Here is a 21,429-nt window from a genome sequence, read left to right as displayed (position 1 = left end):
AGGTCTGCCTGACACTAAACACAGATCACTGAGCCAAAGGCACCCGCAGTACAGCAGGGAACAGCTATAGAAGCTCCCAATCGCCCTAGGCTGTACTGTATATGTTGCAATTGCACGAGAAAGTCGTATGATTGGCTTTTCTCCCCGTGATGCGTTCAATCCGTGGAACAGAAAAATGTAAGGTCAGCCCGAGGCACTCGCAGATCTGTATGATTATCTGTCACTCTGAATCCTTCTACCCTTTAAAGCTGTAAGCAACACACAAATATCACTTATAAAAGAATGAATCATGGTGCTATGGTAACCCAACGCTGCTGCAGGAGTGAATGTGAGTTATCCTGAAACATAGGACAGAGGAGACAGGTGTGATCTGCGTGTTCTCTGCAGTCTGTTTTTAATCACCATAGATAAGATATATGCAGGTATGAAAAGGTAGAGTTCACCCCAAAAATACACCTCTTGTACGTCTCTTAACTATAGTCCTTTTATAAATCTAGCTTGATCTGGTGTGAGTTGAGAATGTGGAGATTTCTGCTTTAGTGATATACGGCTTCTCTTGAATATAATAGATGACACTTGCCATGTCGAGCTCAAATGACCAACTTTTCAGAAATAATGACCACAGTCTTAAAAATAAATAAACCTAGGGACGGCTTTAAGGAAGGAACTATTTTCTTTCTTATAAACTACACCCATCAACCGTATCACTGCACATAAGGAAGCATGCATCTATTCTTATCAAAAGAACAAGGTGTAAACATTAATGGTGTCCTACAGTTAGCTGTCAAGTTAGCTAGCTGTATTAAATGCACTCTTCCTTCTTTGCTGTAATACAGTTGGCGGGTGTAGTGCAATAGAAAGAAAATAGTCGCTCAATGAAACTTATCACAACAAGGTGTGTGGATTATCTTGAGTAAACGGGTGATTATTTCTGGAAAGAGTATGTAAAATGTATTTTCTTTATGCACTTTAAACACCACAAGTGCCATTTAATTCCATTTGTTGGAGAGAAGGAGGACATCTATTCAGCCTATTATGTCATCACTGCAACTTGCAGTAAATCAATCTAGATTGATGGATATCTCTACAAGTAAGGGGAAATATATGTATTTTAGGTTTCAGGGTGAACTGTCCCTTTTAGTGATCAGGACACGTTTGACTGTCATGATGGACTGTGTGGTCTTACATTAGCAGGCTGCCTGGTGCAGACATAGAGCGCTCCTCTCTCCTGCTTGGACACTCGAAGGGGTTACTGAAGGAGCGCTTCCTCAGCATGGCTCTCACCAAAATCTGAAACAATCACAAACACAGGACGCTTACAAAGATGTTCAAAAGTTTACTTTTTAAATGCAATCTGCACAAAGAACACAGTAGATGTATTGCAAAGAGAGGATAGCAAACAAAAATATCAGAGCTCTTATGAGGAGATTAACATTTCCTTTGTTTATTAGGGTCCTATTAGCACAAGCATGAGCACAGGCTATTCTTCCTGGGGTCCCATTCATACAGTCAAGCGCACTTATACACACTAGAGTTATATAAACAGTCAAAAGAGCTCATCTCATTGAATATACAAAATCGACCAACCTTATAGTTATATATAGTCCCTTTTTTATTCAAATAAATCCTCTTTTAAATGACCATTATTACATACAGTATATGTTTCCAAATTGCACTTTCGCACATAATTCCAAGAAAATACAGAATTACAAAAAACATTTCTCATTCTCTTGCAAGAGGGAATTTCTTATTTGACCAAGATTTACATTTGATATGTTTGAAAATACGGTTTTACATTTAGTTTTTAACCAAACCTGGTTACCTTCTGGTTATTTCAACATAGCGATCTGGTCAAAGTGCTGTAATTTATTAAGGTCGTAAAGCGTTTCTCACTAAACAACCGTTTAAAATATGACAGTTTCTTCTGTTACTGTGTATTTAAATTAAGGGAGGTTGTTTCTATTTAGTGTGGTTTATGTGAATGAAATATTTGTAACCCTCCCATTCTGACAATTGGTTGACAACGCAAAGAAAATATATATTCATCCTTGTTCAGTCACTACGTTGCCGTATTTCTTAGAGCTTCACTTTCTTGAAAAGGTATCAATTTGACACAAATAGCTTGTTGAAGGGGGGATACTTACCACAGCAGAGAGGCTGGGAACAAACTTGACTGAGTTCTGGATGTCCTCCTCCGTCACCTCCACCACGGAGCAGTGCTCCTCCTCCAGTGGCAAGGGGTCAGTGCCCCCCTGGGTCACCCACTGGTCCAGCTAAAACACACACAGGAAGACATGTCATTGTACACTGTATCTATGAGCCACAGTTAGTAAAGTTTAGCATGTGCATCCTTATAGGAAGTCTGGCTATCTACTTTCTGGGCATTGTTCAATGTTTAAAATACTCAAAAAGTCAGCATTTTCTTAATTTCATGGTAAACCCTGCACGGCATGCATATTATAAATCATTATTGACAATTTTCTAAAGCAAGGCATGCTGTTTAGATTTATTCATGACATTTTTTTTACCAGCCAGGCAGCCATTTGTTTTGATTAATGTTGTTATTGCCCAATTGCAAAGACTTAAAAGTCGCTTGAGTCACATAATCCATCACAGCTACCAACCACTAAAGGTTTTTTGTCAACATTTATTTTCTAAAAAAAGGGCAGTCATTTTAGTTTTCAGCAAAGGATCAGTTGTTGCTCTTTTGGTGTGATTGGTTGACAATAAAGAACATATTAAATATCAGGACGTTCATTTTTCTTCAACATCCCAGCCAATCGTCTCCAAAATCCAGACTATGCACAAGGAACTTCTACAATTTCAAATCAGTTAGCATAAATAGATGTCATTTAAAACGCAGGATACTTTTATTAATGGGTTACCTAATTAAAAACAACTTGAAACTAAAAACCATAGAGACTTTAAACATAATGATTAGGTCTGAATCAGACAGGTGGATCAGCAGAAGAAGAGAGAGGATCCTTTCTCCTTAAACTTTCAGAATCTCTTAACACACTGCTGGGACACATATTTAGTTATGAAAAACATGAAAAAGTGGATTTAGCATAATAGGTGACCTTAGGGTTTGTATCAGTGTTCTTTTGCAGCTTTTGCCAACTAAAAGCTATGTTTTGTGTAAGCGTGTGTGTGTCTGCATGTTTTTATGCGTCATGCCTAATTATCTCTTTTTCCATCAACACAAACAGAGTCTCTGGTGAGAAAAATGACACCCTGACACATGCTTAGATTGTGTCATGGAAATACAGTGGTTAGGGGGGTGGGGAATGCAATCTCCCCATGGCTGGTCTTGGACCTCCCTCTGTATTACTGACTAGGTTTTATTGCAATCCTCCACAGGGACAAAAAGGTTTCATCACGACCTGCAACAACACAGCATGTCCAATGAACATGTATAGCAGTGAGATCAGAGTCTTCTGAGCCAATCAGAGGAGAGAAAACCAGTCATTTTGTGTCTGAACACGAACAATGCATGTCAAGCTAAAGAATAAGTGACGAACCCCGGGGTGTCAATTACGTCTGCTTTGTTCTCTACCTTGATCTCAGGGATGGTAATCCTGGTGTCCGGGTTCTTATCCAGCATCCGCAGGATCAGAGTCCGCAGCTCTTCACTGATATTTGGTCTGCACGAAACACAGAATAATTATTTTAAAACATTGTTGGATTTGGAAATGTAATGAAACCGTTGATTTGTGACAACGTACAAAGAACATATCTACTTGCAACTCCTTATCGGACTTATGCGAGCAGTGAGGGAAATCACATTTCCACCTCACCCTTGCTACATAGAAAATACTCATCATTTTCACACCTGCATGATTATGCTTGTGACTTACTATTACTTGGCATAGAGACAAGTGTAAGCTTAACTGAGCATTGACAGTGACTTAATTGAAACAAACAGTGCAGAGGATGAATTTAAAACATACTTTGAATAAAAAAAAAGTACCCTAATATTAAATCAGCTGATCAGGTCGTTCTAATCACAATGTGTTATGTGTGAAAACTAAAGTAATTAGCAAAAGTTGAAATGGTTTTCTAAAAGTAATGGATAGACAGTTAAAAAATGTAGCTTATAGTAATAGATAAACAGGTGTTTAAGTGTTTGAGAGCTCAGTGACATACATCGCGCTCATGTTGTTGTTTAGCTAAAAGTAGTGGAAACAGTCAAAAATAATTTGCTGAAGTAATACATAAACAGTTGATAAAAAACGATTTCCATTATTAAGTAGCTAACTATTTCACATGGTAATCATTTACTTTTTAGCTAAGTATTTTAACTGTTTATCCATTAGTTTTAGCTAAATATTTCACTTTTTTATCCATTACATTATTAGCTATTTCACCTGTTTATTCCTAACTGTAAGCTAACTATTTCACCTGTTTATTCCTAACTGTAAGCTAACTATTTCACCTGTTTATCCAGTACTTTACGCAATTATGCCCCTTTATGCTTAGGACTTAAAAGCAACTGTGAGAGAAGTCAATGCTCCATATTAATGAAGGTGCCTATTCAATGTTGCATTTCACCGACCCCGATAAAATACGATTAGAATATATCATAGTTATAGAGGTAATTTGTGTCTCAGTAAAACAAGTTTATGTGAGCTCAGCCATTGATCACCATGCACACCTTCAGTATAATGACCTATCAGTGCTGCCAACAAGGGGCAGCTAACTCTATTAGATTGGTATAGTGTGGAGATGATACCATTAGTGATGCGATACTCCGATTGGGAGGAGGGGGATGATGTTTAATGAACAAGCTTTCTCCACAGTCACAAAGTCCCTATTGCATAAATAATCCAACTGCTACTTATAGCCCCTTTACATGTTCTGTTTTATACTTCACTTTTGTGTCACTATATTTGTGCGTTCCCTAAGTCTTTCACTTCTGCTCGCCTCTTCCTGACTGCCTATCTTTCTTTTTTTCTCGTTCTGTCTCTTTAGCGTTATTCACTCAAGAAGACTTCCACTAGTAAGTGTCCAGGCCAGTGATGCCACTCTTTGCCCTTTAATGCTTGTTTTGATGACAAACGGGCAGAATTATATTTTTGGCTGTTGCTGGCTGCTGTATAAGCTTTTCATATTTTTGTATGTGCAATTTGTTACTGAAAATAAAATTAAGGTGAAAGGATTTCTGATGAGTATCGGATACATCTGTGGAAAGGAGATGGTGGAACATCGCTGCTGTCGCTTTTAATAAAGTGGAGAAGAGGTGAGGATGCAGGAGATGGACTTACATTTCTTGGAAATCCACAAGCTTGGTCCTTATCTTATTGTGCAAAGCCAATATGTACTCATCAATAAAGGGGCACTGCAGGTGGAGCGGAGGAGAGACAGTGAGAAAAACAAGGAAGGTACATTGAATTACTACCGTGTGTACCAAACACAATCTGTATCCTTTAAGACAACCAAGATACATCACAGCAATAATCAGCTAGCCTTTATTAAAATAAAATATGCCACTAGCCAGATATTAAAATGGGAAATGTGCAGACTTACCTTTCCAAAAACGAAACAGTAAAGTGTAACTCCCATGGCCCACACGTCCAGTGCCTTTAAGAAAGAGCCGGTATTTACAATAAGAGCGAGACATGAAAAACATACATTTAGAAACACATTGCAGCAAACCAAACACCTATTTGCACAAACAACATGATGACTCAAATCAATTTGGGAAAAAAGGCCTATAATGATTTATGGGACATTGTTAGGTAATGTTTTGTGTGATTGGTTACAGAGGCAATCTAGTCATCCATCATCTTGTCTGTCCTCCTTCTCCCTGGATAAATAGCTCTTTTACGAATCAATTTCTTATCGTTGATGGATCTAAAATGACAACTAGCCTTCTGACTTTTATTGTTGGTGCTGTTGTGTGAATAATATTCTTAACCATACAACCCTGACTGATAACGGAAGGGGTATTAGTGACATACGAGTGTCAGATATTAAAATATTTTACTGCTGATTTACACCAAAATCAGAAATGTTGGTGCATAACAGAGACAAAAGATCTCTGGAGCACGGCTTGAACAAATCCAAATCAGCAAGAATACGACACTAATCAGAAGACAAGAGGCCATCAAAAGGACTGCATTTATTTCTTCAGGCCCTTGAATGGCTCTGACATCCCTTCTGTCTGCAATCAGATCAACTATTCTTCTTTGTCTTTTGTAGACATGTACGGACCCTCCTCTAGCAAATCCATCAGTCTGTAATTTGTATTAACAACTAATGGAAGCAGCATGACCTGTACCTAAAATGCCGGATAATAAGACATCTGTGTTGGGAATTTTGTTGCGGTTGTATTCACGTTTTCACTTAGGAAGGTTTCTAATTGAGTGAAATGACCCAGAAGGACTTAAGTGGTGGCCATAATGAGAGCTGTTTGAGTTCTGTAAAATGTAATAAAGGGGGTCCAACATCCTTCATTACCTCCTGTAGTGAAAGGGGTCTTCCTCATCCAATTGATATAATGGTAAGTGCTGGCAACCATTTCCTTTCACTTTTATATTTTAATTCCAACCTTTCGAGATGAAGATATATCTTTTCACCATTGTCCAATTTTGTGAGCCTGTATAAAGATGTGTTTTATGTAGTCAATCTTTGTAAAAAAGAAAATGGTAGATTCCCAACTGCACGACCACTTAAACAACATCCGCTGTTGCAACATAAATTACATAGCCGAGTCCTAATGAGTTCCTCTCACATCTTTCCGCATCACCATGACGTTTTTCTCCAAGGTTAAGAAAAGGTAGTTAAAAGAAAGCACATTTTTGTTTTCTAAATCCAATAGGCGAGCTGAGCGTGGAAAGGGAGGTTCAGGTCAATGCTACAAATGAATCCAATATTTTAAAAAATAATGGCTTCCTGCAATTTGGAGAACATCATCAAATTTGATATTGCAGTTAAAAAGCTTGCTCTGCTCATAGAAATCTCAGCTGCAGCCTGCATACCAGATCAAGCACTTTATAAACTAGTATTTTGCCTTCACTTTTGGTAAGATGTCAATGCCGCTGCTCACATACAGTACTCTGCCCGACAATCCGTGGTGAAATATTTATTTCTATCTTTGGGAAACACTTCATATTTTGCTTCTAAATTGAAGAAATTAGCAGGGGGCACATGGAAGTGAAAGCACTGCTTTGTCTTTTTGAATATGAAAAGTGCAATAACAATATTTGGTCCTAAAATGAATTTATAAAATCGTGATAAACACTCAAAATGAAATTTAAAAAATCACTAATTTTGTCTGCATTTTTTTTATAAATTAGCAGGTGTAGTGGATTCACAAGCAGTGGTCATAATGCAATATATATTTGATCGCAGAGAGAGGTGGATTGTATAAAGAGGTGGATTCACACCAAGTGTTATATGGTCTAGTGGCCGGATATTTGCGATATACATGACTGATCATTGATTGACTGTGAAAGTAGCAAGAGAAAAATGATGTACAAAATGTTCCCAAGTCAATATCAGGTATTTAAAAATTATCATTCCATTTCCTGATTCTGCTTCTCTCAGCTGCATTACTGCATTACTGCATTATTACCAGCTTACACATACAGGGGAAAAGACTGACGATGACAATTTGCTCCTTGGATTAGCAGCCTGGCAAAGTTCTGAAAGCTCATCTTGGTTTAATGATTTTCATTTTATAATCATAAAGTTTAGACACCTGCGGTCCCTGTAATCAGGGGAGCTCAAACTCAGGCACGCTCACAATGAATAAATGAAGTTCACTCACTTTTCCACTAAAGCTCTTTCGCGCGTCTGAAAGGGTCTCTGGGGCCATAAATGCAGGAGTGCCAGCAGTGCTGGACAGTAAGGCATCATTGCCTTCAAACTGGTTGCTGACCCCAAAATCCGCTATCTTCACGTGGCCGTCGTCCCCCAGGAGCAAGTTAGAGGGCTTGATGTCTCTATGGACAATCTTCTGGTAGTGCACTGAGGATAAGAGGAAGTCAACTGTTAGATTCTTTGATCTTTTGTGCGCCAAGAAATGTGCCATTTATGGTCCTTGTAATTAGTATTCAATATGGACAGATACTTTAAAATCACATTTATTTCATTAATATATCAAGATTCATAAAGCAGAACCGTGCATGTTTTGATTCTGTGTCTGTAGATTTAAATGCTAATGAGCTGCTGCTGGCCACGCCCCTCTGCAAGATATTTGGTTAAAAAAACACAATGGTGCTCTAGAGGAGATTCAGGTGATAAGGTGGGTGGGTGTTACCTTGGTTGGTTATTGGCTAATTGTTACACAACGCAAGAAAAAATCTGATCAGCTCATTTTCAGACAGGTTTTTATATAAATGGATCAGGACGAAAAGAGAGAGAATCTTTTTTCCTGAAACTTTCCGAATCTCTTTACACAGAGGGGACACATGTTTATGTATAAAATACATGAAAAAGTGGATTTTGCATAATAGGTAACGTAGTAAAGAAAAGTGAAGAAAGTATGAGACATAAGTCATAATTACAGCAGATAATAAATCGTCACTTTGACCATAAAAATGAGACATAAGTCATAACTGGAAAATAAACGTGCAAATGCTGTAAACTGTGTACATTTGTTGCTGAATTTAGCTGAAAATGCAGAAAAAGCTGAATATGTTATTAGCTGAATGGTAGCTGCTTTTAGCTACAAAAATCAAGTAAGTGTGTGGCTGAACTTAGCGGAGAAATGCAGAAAAGTGAAATGATTTGAATCAAAATTGTTACAGCTCAAATGCATTGCAATGACTTTGTTGAACACTTAAAAGTAAAATGTTAAACTGGAAGAGTAGGAAAAATAGTGAAGAAGCTTAATATTTAAAAGAAAAGGTTTAAAAAAGGTATAAACAACAACATCTATAGCCTCAATGTCCTGAAATAGCTGAATAATTTAATAGTTGAATGGTTTCTGCAGCTGAAAGTAGGCTGAAGGAGTTAGATATTAAATGTAAGTAGTAGTGAATGAATGTGTATTAAGAAGAGAAAAGAAAGTAAAAACACTTTGAAAAGCAGCAGAATATTTTAACTGCAAACATTTGAAACAAAACCATACGTCACCAATAATGTATAAAATATGTGGAACATGTTGAAGTCAGTATGAAGTCTCCATCAGATAGAAAATAATAGGCTGAGACAGTCTGTGGGTGTTTCTCAATCTCGAGTACGCTTGCTTGGTAGCACATGCCTTCCGAGCATCTTGCTTCAGAAGCGAGGCAAGAATACTTCCTGGCATTCGGAAAACAAAGAGTGGAACAGGCGAGCAAGTGTGCAGGTGTGCGTCATATGAGAAGCCCCGCCTTACATTTTCCGCCACTAATTTGGGGAAATTGGTCCGTGCGCAAAGCATTGTGGGGATTTTAAGTCCGCGGAGTCTACACATGTGCAGCCTCGAAATTTCTCCAAACGAAATACGCCAGGCTCGGTAAAATTCCAAGTATGCTGGACATTGGAACAGTACTTCGGCGGCACTCGATGACGTAGTATGCTTGAAATAGTGGCTCTGGAGCAGCTTTACTCGAGATTGAGAAACACCCTGTGTGTTTGAGGTGATGACGTTATCAAACACCTGTGTGAGTAAGCCAAGAGATCAAAGGTTACCATGGTGACAACCTTATCAAACACCTGTGTGCAGGGATCAAAGGTTACCATGGAGATGTGCAGTGAAAGGAGAGCCTTGCCATTGATCTGAATGAGAGATAAACCTCTTACATTTCTAACTATAATTTAAAAACGGTAGCTGATATCGGTAAAATGTCAACGCGTGCAGCATGTCAGGACCCTGACGAGCGTATGAGTCTGCTGTGTGTGTACTTTTGGGTCAATAATGTGGCATTTTTGGCAGATTTACTAAAGGTTTGCAGCTGCTGCTCAGACGAAAGATCAGGCTGAATTTACAATGGGCCTTAATAGAAACATGTTGAACGTTTTTGTCACTTCATGCCCTCAAGAGGCATTTTGTTACATTTTGCTTTTTCACTTATTTTAGAGGTTTTCCTACAATTCAAGCATACAATTATGTCCAAGGAGTTTAGGGTTTGGGAATTATGGCAGTTTAAAAAGAAAAATGTAAGGCGAATTTCAAGCTCTCCTCCACTCTAGGGCCCAATCCCAAACCACGCCCTACACACTACCCCTAAACATTACCCCTACACACACTACCCCTACGTCCGTGCGGAGGGTCGGCCACATTAAATGCTGTTCCAAACTAACGAGTGTGGAGCGGTGTGGAGGGGGAGTGGGCTATCAAGCCCTCAAACAGCGAGTTTGCAGCGGTGCTGACTTGAGACCGGTCTCTACCTGACCGGAGTCAACGCTGTGTGTGTCCGCCAGGAATCAAGCTGTTAACAAGTAGTTCCAGCAAACATCCACTGATAAATTGTGATGTTAACAACCTCATGATAGCCACATATGTTTTAACTTAGTCTTGTTTAGTCTAGAAAAAGGTAAATATGTGCATTTTATTATAAAGTTGTGCATATTTACAAACTGTTTCAAAAACTAAGAAGCTTATAAAAATCAGGTTTAAAACTAAAAGACCTTTACAAAAAAGTAACACAATTAAAGATGTTTGGACTTTTATTTTAGTTATTACATTTAAATGTTTTGTGTGTACATACTAGGCTTACGGCATTTCCTGTTTCTGCCGGAGAGAGGGGAGTTTGTCCCAAAGCTTGTCGCTGTATTTACTCCCTCCATCTGACAGGAGGGAGCCTCGTTGAGCTGTGAGTGGCACTCCACGGAGTTCACTACGTCACGGAGGGGGAGTGTGTAGGGGTAGCGTGTAGGGCGTGGTTTGGGATTGGGCCATAGTGTGACATCACGCACTCTGAGCCTTAACAAGCTGCGCAATACACACTAATGTTAATATCTGAAGAAGGCCTCTTTACCAAGCTCCAAATGAAGTTAAATATCTCAAAAAGTGTAAAAGATATCAAAAGTCTGAAGAATACGTTTTATAGCTGAAGCTCTTGTGACAGCATTCGCACTAATTACAGGAGATAATAAATCGTCACTTTGACCATTAAAATGACATAAATCATAATTTCAGGAGATAATAAATCGTCACTTTGACCATAAAATGATATGAATACGTCTCTAAGCGCTAACACGTAGCAGCCGTCTGCAGCTAAGCCCTCAGACACTTCACTGGTTGGATGAGTGGGGCCCTGCTCGTCTAAGGATGTTTTTTTTTTTTAAATATGAGGCACTTGACTCATTAGAAGCCTATGCAATTCAGCCTAAAATACCCAGCGTCAATGTCCTCAGGAATGACTACAGATATCTAGAATGTAGATTATTTAGGTGACGCTATTGTCTTACAGAAGGTAAATATGGCTACTATAAGCTAAACATGGTAACCCTGTAACATTCAGTGGGAAAAATGATTGTAATTGTAATGCATGAGGTGGGAAAAGGCATGTTGTAAAAGGTTTAACTAGTTCCCTATCAGATCAGAATTGCATTGATTTAAAGATTTTTTTCAAAAATACACAAGAAAAGGCATAACATAGAATAATTTAACACCATAATACATTTGATCCTATAGTTTGTCCAAATCTAAATTTGGGTTTAGATATTTTTGTTTTCTGTAATGCTTACTATATACTCCACAGGTAATGGGTAATGTAATGGAAAACCAGAGGCAAAATGTATTTTTTTTTTGTATGAAAATAACAAAAGTGTAAATGGATTTTACATACGCTTGTAGTTGTCTATGAGTCTGTAGCTTATTTTCCAAGATGCACCTCAGAGCTTATAGAGAGAGGCAGCATTGATCCCTAATCATTCAGCTCATAGCCTGGTGAAATGGAACTTGTTCAACAAATGAGCCGACAGCTTTCACCCAACAGAAGCTCAATACTGATGACGTGTACAGCACAGATCTGCAGCCAGACCCCCAAGGAGCATGAGAATAAAGGGTCACAAGCACTTTGTCCTTGTAAATTAAAAGGAAAATGCTACCATGTCATTCATTGTAAAGAGTAGTTAGATAACGCATGTGGCTCTTTAGGTGGGGCACTAGAGACAAATAGCTAAAAAGCATGAATTGGTGTCACTTGAACGCTTCACAGTTTTAAAAGCTTTTTGTTCTGCTTGAGGTACTTACGGTACTCCATACCCAGGATGACATCTCTGAAGTATAATCTCGCCTGCTCCTCTGACAAAGGAGTATCTGAGGGAACCTCCATCACTGGACTGCAAATCCACACAGGATAGGGAACAAACACATACAAAGACAGTTTTTAATAATTAGCACAGGAATATGATCCCCAATGTGAACACATTTTAATTTAAGCATACTTTAACGTCCTGATCAAACATCACTGATACTCAATATGTATGATAAAGACATCTCTGATCCCAAATCTGACTATAGAAAACTTATTTAGCATGTTCTGATAAGTGCACAGGATAGAAATACAACTACTTGTCTCTTAGGGATTCAGGAGAAACATTTATCAATTGTTAAAATTGTTGGCACTATAGAATGAACTAAACTTGTTTCTGCAGTGCTTGACTTATAATTAAAGCGGGGATTTAAATTTGAAATAAAAAAACATTTAATCTCATTTAATACTTTGTCAGGTGCTTATTAGCAGTAGCAGTTGTATTTGTCATCCAGGAGAAATGCATACAATGTTGTACAAACACAGCTTTCACATAGCATTAATTGATACTATTGTAATAGAATAAGTAGCAGTAGCAATACAAGTATCAATCAATCAATAACCAATCAATCACTTAGTATACTTTATATATCCCAAGAGGAAATTAGGTTGTGTGACCGTTGCACCATATTAGAATAAGTCAAATACAAAGCAGTATCCCACAAAACTGCATCTATATGAAATCATTGTATTTGTTGTCAATATATAATCCATGTTAATAGCAACTGTTTTGATAATCAGATTTTCAGGATGTACATTGATCAGCAGTTCCGTTCTAATGCCCATTTAAGGACAAATGTGTATAAGTTAATACCTCTATAGATGAAGAGATAGATATAGATTAATAGTGATAATAAATATTTAGGAAAAATAGCACAAAATACAAAATATATATATACAAATATTAAACAATGGAAATGAGAGAATTTTTTTTAGCAAAGGAGATAATATGTATTTAGTACTAAGCAAATAGCAGCAGTATTAATATGCTCTGCTGTCTGTAATGTTTCTCCTAGGGGCAACAAGAGAGCAAACACCTTCTCTCATTCTGAAAAAGCAAACAGAACACAGGTGTGCATAACTTATTTATGAGCAGGTGTGAAATTATACCAGCTTCCCCTCTCCCACTTCTCTTTGTCTAAAATAACAAAGGGCCTCCGATCAATAGATCATCACTATTTTGGTTTGTGGTGTAGGAAGAAACAGCCCGTGCATTAGGGCGTGAAACATTCAGACGGATTACTGCCACTGGTAATAACTGTAGAGAACTAAGAACATTATGAATCCCTTTGAAGTCTGGGATGGAACAAACACCCGCGCTGTGTCAGCTCGGGTATTGAAGGGCAGGGATGGAGGGATGAAGAAATTAGGAGGTGAAGGCAGAGGAGCAGGAGCCTTAAATTATTGAAAAAACAAAAAACAAAGGACATGTTTTTTACTCACCCTTTCGGCATCAGCTCAAACACTGTCAGAAAAAGAGAGAGAAGAGGAAATAAGAACATGTAAGATTAAACAATTTATTAATTCATCCGGCTCAGTTTGATCGCTGCTTAAACCCCAGCATCACTCTATGATTACGAATGAGCCACTTTAAGCAAATAAAGAGTTTGACGTGTCACGTCACGGGCACCCTAACTGTGACCTGGCATTGCTGATGGAAGATTTCTGCATAATCTGTGAGGCCTGGGGTGGTGTGGAAGGAAGCAGGAGATGGCCTGAATTATGAATAAGTCATATGAACACTTGTTAGTGGCATATGTGCCGAGCGCCACAGGCTGAGGAGAGGCCGAACAAAGAGTAAGAAGATTTGGAAAAAATAAAATAAGTTCTGCTTACCCATATGAAGGTTGTCCTCCGCCGGATCATCCAGTACCTGCAACATTAACATTATCATCATCAATGGGAAATTCCACCACAAACCTCAAGGTACATTCGAGTGTGGAAAATATAAAAATCTGCATTCTGTTGGACACATTCAAAAGTATTGTATTTTTTACCAGGCACTATGAAAAGTAATTAGGGAATTGTAATGATATCGCCTTTGAAACTTTTATAAAAAGTTTGAAAAAATATATTTTAAACTGTTATTTGTTCTCATGATAGCAGTTTGAAGTTCTCAAAAGTGAGGACATTGGTATGGAGATGTCATTTCAAACTATAATTTTCAACCCTCTGGCTCTTTGTTCAATATCTGCAGATTTTCTATTGAAGAACATTTGATTTTGACACAAAACCCCAGAGTCACAGTTTAACCTTTTGTGAAAAAAGTTTGTACAAAGCCTTTTGTGGCTCCAGAGGGAACAGTGTGAAATTTGATGAATTAAAGTGTTCATTGGATCTGAGGACTACAAATCTCCTGAGTGACCCAAGTTATGTTATGGGTAATTGAGGTCCCACGCTTTGATGAAAAAGAAGAATGTTTGAAGTAAAAATGCAATATCTTTAAATCTACCCAACACATTATGTTTCCTTAACCTTACCAGCAGGGGCCAGTGCCCCTATAACACTGAGCTACAGTAGGACCCCCCTTTGGCTCACTCAGAAAGAAAAGTCTATGATAATACCAATGGTGATTGTGTTGAATCAAAGAATGTGCTGTAACTAGAGCCACATTTAACTTGAAAATATTCTGCTTTCGAACATTTCATTTAATACAACATTTCATAAGGTTACTGTCTCAAATGCTGTTACTGAAACAAATATTAATTATTTTATTTTATATTTCACACTGAACAAAAACGTTGACATCTGGAATACTCCGTTTTGTCTTTTTGTCCCACATTAAACAGGCCCCTCTGATAATATAACAGGCCCAAGCATGCCCCCCCAGTAGAATTGGTCTAGAACTGCCACTGCTTACTGATACATTTTGTTCCAATTTTCACATAAATCATGTGTTTAAAACCAGGAGTGCCTGTTGCTGGTACTCTCCAACAATCACATATGTCACTTTGTTCTTAAGGTATGAGGACATGTTGGTCCATTGTATGTCCAACTATGATATAGGAGTGCAATGTAAAACGAGTACATCCTGCAAGTTAATATTGTGAGTTAGTTGAGTGCTTTTCAAATGGGATTAAAACAAACCAGTTAATAAACCAGTTGATAATCCAGCCTAAACCGGGTTAATGAAAAATAGGCCATCCCACTGGAGTAGATGGCGCATAGTTCTACAGGGTTATTGCTCTCTGATCCCACAATGCCCCGTGGCACACAGTCCATCTGGAGCATCGGTTTAACCTTCTGAGCCCCAAAGCCCTCCAGGTGGTTTAAAAGGCGTATTTCTGTCCGTTTTTAAATCCCCACATTTACATAATTCATCAGAAAGGATTTTTGTATTATTTTCTTTGGACAACAAGAATTGTACACAAAACACAGAGGAGAGGACAAGAGAGGTTGTAAATACAGGTTTTAAAAGTGTCAATAGCATTATCGTAATATTATCATGTGAAGCCCCCATTTTTGTAGCCCAATTTTGGTATAAATCATGGGAACAATATAAAGTAAAGTATTCCTTATCAACATACAAGTATATAAAGACTCAATATTCCCTTTAATATTTGTAAAAGAAAAAGAAATTATTCTTTTACATTGTCTGACTGTCTTATACTGTCAAAGATACATGTTTTAACCACCCACAACCACTCCAGACATTATTGTGCTGGCACTTTCCATAGGTGTTCAGGGCTTACTGCAGTGAAAAACAAGGCCACAGTAAATGAAATGTGACAGGATTTAAAAAAAAAAAAAAATCCTTAAAGTGCTTGGGGTTCAGATTAAACACAACACACTGGTGAATTTAAATTACCACAGTGAAGGTAAACACCGTCCAAGGACACAGAGTATTGAAAAACAAGAGCAGGAAATGTTTCTGTAAAGCAACGAAAGTCAGTATGATCAGTCACTCACCATGTTTGCTCACACGGTCTTATAAACTTAAATAAACATTCTTATGTTTCCTCTGTCTTGAGTAAAAGGACAACATGCTTACAGTGAGCTGTTACAAAGTAGCCCAGCGTCTCATTTGTAGCTGTTGATAAATGCAGCGCCTAGGATTTATTAAAAGGGCATCTTGATTTATGGAGAAATTACACAAAGTGAGGCTTGGACTTTAACAATGAGGTGGTCGCTCTTTCCAAACCATCTTCAACAAATGACCATATTAGCTTTAATTTGTTCCACTTGGTATTGCCTATCATGTTTTTAAAAGTATATTCATAATTAGATGGACCCGACTGAAGTCTCAGTTGGAAACAAGTAATGAATGTGATCGTGACCCTAGCACAGCCCAGTTTAATAAATGAAACGGGGAAAAAAGGAGAGGAGAAAAGCAGACTTGTTACCCTTTGCTGTCTGTCTTCAGCTTTACTAATTAAGAGAAGGTACAAAAATTGTATTTCTGGCACTCTCTACACCCGAGCAAGCCAGACAGCTCTCTTCCCAACTGGGTCCCTGAGTTTGACTCCCGACCACCCCGCCATCTGCCCAAGATGGAAAATCACTCCGATGATATCGCAAGGGAGCGGCGGGCATCTCGAGTCACATCTTGAAAATCATCTTTCATAAACAGCCGCCTCTGTATGAAAGTCTATCCATCTTCTAGAGTCCTCAACCCGACACACGTTGGAGAGTATTGGCTGTTATTATGAGAATCTATCTAAATGACTGTTTTTCACCAAAAATCACAACACTATAATGACAGAGGGAAACTGTAGGTGTGCTGGAAGGTAAATCTATTCAATCTGCCAACTGTTTACTGGCAGCACAGGGTTTATCTACCATTTTTGGTGCAATATAAACAGATTTGACATCGATACAAATGTGAAGTCAGGGTACTGTTACGTGCCAGGCAGGCTGTACTTGTGTGGTTTTTTTTCCCTCCTGTGTTTCTCTCTTCTCCCTGTCTTCTGCACAGCTAATCAGCAGCTGATCGGAATCTGCCTGTGCACCTGAATCTGATGGCTGATTGGATCTCCTCACCCTCAGCTGGCCTATCAGCAGTCAGGGCCGACCATAAAGGAGGCACCCAGGAAGTCTTCTCTCTCTCTCACTCTGGGCCAGTGTTTAAGCAACTCATGATCTTTGAATTGTCTGACCTTTGTGAAAGTGTGTGTGTTGAGAGGTGGAGGAGTTAGGTGAATCTGGGGTACCCTGTACATTTCTCACCACGTAGCTAACTAATGTTCAGACACACTAGGTTAGCGGATTGTTGCCACCCCTGTATATTGTTTTGTCAAATTCTTTGTAGTTTAGTTAGTGAGGGTTTTTTTGTTTGAGTTTTGGTTTCAAAGGATAGATGTAGAGAGAGGCCTGGTTTTGTTATGCTTGTTTCTTTTGTTTGGCACAATCCTTTGACTCCTCCTCCTCCTCACCAACCGAGTGTGTCAAGTATATGTCTGTTCGATTCTGGGTTTATACAGAATAAACCTTTTGTCAACTGTTACACAGACTCCCTCATTTTTATTGGTTGTATGTTATTGTCTCCAGGTCCCCTAGACCTTAGTGGGGACGTAACAGTACACAGCAAGAAAGGTTATCTGAAGACACAGGGCCAAAGGATAATCCCGACCTTAAGCAAGCCTGTTGTGGATGTCAACATTATTATCAGAGAAACTGAAATGGCACATTTTCCTTCAGCAAGATAGCCATTTTCAGTTTAGTTTAACAATGCATGCTTGAAATTTGAATCTCAGATTGTTGGCTTACTTAATGTCACTTCCTGCCATGACAAAAGACACAACCAAAGGGCATAGAGATAAAGGCAGATCGTCATTCATAATTGTTCTTGAATTATACATTTGGATATATTTTAGTTCTTTATTTGATTTATAATAAATAATACATGCCAGTCTTACCTCTGACACTATGGCACCTTTAAATATTTTCCTCGTGTATATTTGTGTAATTTAAAAAGGTGAAAGGAGGTGTACTCTGCTAAGCCTATGCTTTAAATGTCATTTGAATGATCATTTGTTATAAATACTACAAATGCAACCCCCTACTGCATGCTTATGTCCACTGCCCTTCCTTTCCAGCTCAAAGTATTTAACATTAAACATATCTACATTTGTTGAAACACACCAGTTTAGTATTTTCTCATGCAGAGCTTTTGCAATCCAATCCAATAGCTGTTGAGATATTTCAGTTTGGACAGAAGTGGTGGACCAATGGACAAACAATGCTTTTCTGCTAGCATGTCTAAAACTGTTAACCCCAAGAGAACCCCAAAGGAGGTTCATTCAGGGTTTTTTGAATAAGGAGCAATGACAATAAAAACGAACCAAATATACATCATTTGACCATTTCAATTGGTTGTAATCTGTAACCTCAGTGCCAGATGTCTCTAATGCTCCCCACTGGTCCTTTAAGTCTCATATCAATAACACTGATGCATTGTTTGGTTTCTGAACCAAATGAGAAGAGACTCTCTCACCTCCACCAGCTTCACAATGTTGACATGGTCCAGTTTTTTGAGGATGGCGATCTCTTGGTAGACCCTCTCCAGGGGTCCTAAGATTTTGGGCTGCTCCCCTTGAGCCGCCTTGGGTCCTCTTGGGGGTGGGCGACCTGGAGACCACCACGAAAACCATACACACACACACAATAATCTGATAATGATTATCTTGACAGGAACAATCATATATAACATGATTATCTATAGTAACTCAAATTGTCTTCACTGCTACGTTAGTTAGGATTTAGGTTTTAGTCTTACAATCCCCCTGAAGGCAGCAGTCTGGTATCCCTCATAGCAAACCCCTTTTGCTAATAGGGATAATAAAGCTGTTGAAGTATTCAAAACAAGATTTTAAGTAGACATCTTATGCTCATTTTCAGGTTCATGCTTGTATTTTGGGTTTCTACTAGGAAATATTTACATGTTTTCATGTTTTGTTCTCATAGCTGTCCGAAAAGCTCTGTTTCAGTGCCTGTCTCTTTAAGACTCCCTTTGGAAAAAGCCTAGTTTTGTCTAATTAGCTTGCAAGAAAAATATGTCACCTTTAAAAAAGGTTGTTTTGAAGCCTTGTTTGAAGACACTAGTATGGGAGACGAAACAGTTGAACGAGACTGCATGTGACATTGGATGCAGCAAATCTAATTGGCTCGTAGAATCCATGTTTTCGTAACTAAGCTGGCAACAAAAAACTGTCTGGGTTGACATATTTCACAGTTTCTGGGTTGGTAGCCACTCAAGAAACCAAAATGTATATGTGTCCCCTTTTAAATAAAGTGTTACCTAGTTCAGGTCTAACACAATCTTGATGTTTCAAGAAAAAAAAAATCCTATATTTAAAAAGTTACAAACACTGCAAAAGTATTTATAGTGCAAAAAATTGTTTGTCGTTTGACACTTGTTTTCACAGGTTCAAAACCGTGTCCCCTTTAAATTATGACTTATTTTTGCAACGACATGTATATCATCGGAGATCTATAACATTTTTATTATCTCAATCTGCTTTTAAATGTCATGTATCTCTCAAGAAGAATAGAATAGGACTTACGTGGAAAACCACACTGCTTAATTAACTTCTTCTTGGAAACCAGCTTCATGGCCTAGGAAAGTAGAGAATGAGTTTTATCACAGACTGTTTACATGCCGGTAGTATAAAGAGTAAAACCTTCAATCAAGAAGTGATATCTATTCTTAAATTAAACTAAAGCAGGTTTACCAATAAACAAAATAGATGACACTTTAAGTTGGGCAATGGAAATGTAGATGGAAACGGAAAAAAAGTAAAAGGTAACACTTTGAAGGTTTGTTAGGTAAGTATTTGAAGTAAATGGATTCATTAACCGTCTTATTATGCTTTTTAAAGGACAGAGGCAACCAAATGTCTTTTATGCAAAAGAGCATGTATAAAGGAAAACGGTGTTTGTGGCAGGAAACACACTCAATGACATAATGATGTCTTATAACAAGGAATTGGTTATGCAAAAGAAGAAAACACTTTCTTTTAGAGACAATTCTCTAAAATAATACCATGTTATCAGAATGTCAGGGAGATTAAATAAGGATTTTTCTGATAACCCACTATTCAGCTAGTCTGACAGTATGTTATCTCTAACCAAAACACACTTGTTTCCAGTTTCCTAGGTGGGTAAAATAATCATTCCAAAAATATGCAAAAAATAGATATCTTAAAATATATTTTAAGATCATGTTTGGTCATCTGATTCGTCTGTAAATTGCTGTTTTAGTCTGCGTTCTTCTAATTAGTGTCTAAAGTAAGCCTATTGAGCCGTGTAGAGCGATTTGGGGCAAGCCCCAATCTAGCCCCTCTCTCGCTGTCAAAATGTATGGGTGCTGTAAAAACTACACTGCGCATGCTCAGAGTCTTTTTGTATTTAATGTGTGCGGCAAAATCACAAGTGGGGCAAAGTACTGGCAACCCCACCAAAACATCATCTCATAATTCCGAGCAGATAGGCTGTAAGTACGTGTGCCGCGAAAAGTGGCGATTAAAATCTGTAAAACGGAAAGAAAATGAATGAAGTTGACCATCTACTGCAGCTTTGGTAAGTTCATTTTATGTCATATTTAGTTGATCTTCTGTGTTTTGCCTATAGGCTATTGCGCTGCTGTATTGATTGATATTGTGACCTTGGTGATGCGTGTTAGTGTTTAATGCTGAAGCATTACAGTTGTTGTTATTGTTAAGTATTGCTTTGTGATGGTGCCCTTTACTGCATGTATTAAGGTACGCAAATGTATGCGTAAATGTATGCGCTGACAGTGTTGCTCCGTGTTCTTTATTCACGGCTTCCGACAGTATGTTATTTGACACTTCCCTCCAATAATTAGCCATATGCTTGTGTTTGTTGCAGGGAGAGTGTGTGCAATGCGCATCTCAGCAAAAGGGCTGTCGGACCAACGGGCTTTGAATCAAATGGGACATTTTCCAACTATTAGTTTAAAAATGTGGAAATGTCGGAATAATGTCATGGCACCATTTCACTGATCATTGCTTCATGGTGTAGTGGAACATTTTCTTCTACTTCACACCTCAGATTGTTCCGGCTCAGCAGTTCCTTTTAAAACTGGACGCCATGGCTATGACTGTGCAGAAAACCGTTTTGGCAGGAGAGTAGATCCTCCCCTGTATCCAGTTTCCATGGTTTTGAGTGTGTGTGGGTGCGTGTGTGTGTGTGTGTGTGTGTGTGTGTGTGTGTGTGTGTATCAACCAAAAACTATTTGTCAGGCAATATTCAAAATTATTGCAGCTATTATTATTTGCTC

The 21,429-nt window shown here is 38.3% G+C and overlaps 1 protein-coding gene across 6 annotated transcripts in view; it reads right to left on the bottom strand.

The window, feature by feature from the left end:
- Window positions 1–21,429, bottom strand: part of camkk1a (calcium/calmodulin-dependent protein kinase kinase 1, alpha a) — a 92,208-nt gene that overhangs the window by 6,276 nt on the left and 64,503 nt on the right. For all 6 annotated transcript variants that reach the window (XR_013802975.1, XM_079652340.1, XM_079652336.1 and 3 more), the window contains 11 exons: window positions 19,694–19,745; window positions 18,625–18,758; window positions 14,028–14,064; window positions 13,635–13,656; window positions 12,131–12,219; window positions 7,772–7,971; window positions 5,527–5,580; window positions 5,265–5,338; window positions 3,557–3,644; window positions 2,145–2,273; window positions 1,187–1,290 (listed from right to left, as the gene is read on the bottom strand). Coding sequence is in view for 5 of the 6 variants with exons in the window: in XM_079652340.1 (XP_079508466.1) it covers window positions 1,187–1,290; window positions 2,145–2,273; window positions 3,557–3,644; window positions 5,265–5,338; window positions 5,527–5,580; window positions 7,772–7,971; window positions 12,131–12,219; window positions 13,635–13,656; window positions 14,028–14,064; window positions 18,625–18,758; window positions 19,694–19,745 (983 nt within the window). In the remaining variant the exon portion in view is untranslated. The remainder of the gene's footprint in view (window positions 1–1,186; window positions 1,291–2,144; window positions 2,274–3,556; window positions 3,645–5,264; window positions 5,339–5,526; window positions 5,581–7,771; window positions 7,972–12,130; window positions 12,220–13,634; window positions 13,657–14,027; window positions 14,065–18,624; window positions 18,759–19,693; window positions 19,746–21,429) is intronic.

Source organism: Notothenia rossii (genome assembly GCF_949606895.1).
Source record: "Notothenia rossii genome assembly, chromosome: 9".
NCBI lineage: Eukaryota > Metazoa > Chordata > Actinopteri > Perciformes > Nototheniidae > Notothenia > Notothenia rossii.
This window is presented reverse-complemented; position numbering and strand designations above follow the sequence as displayed.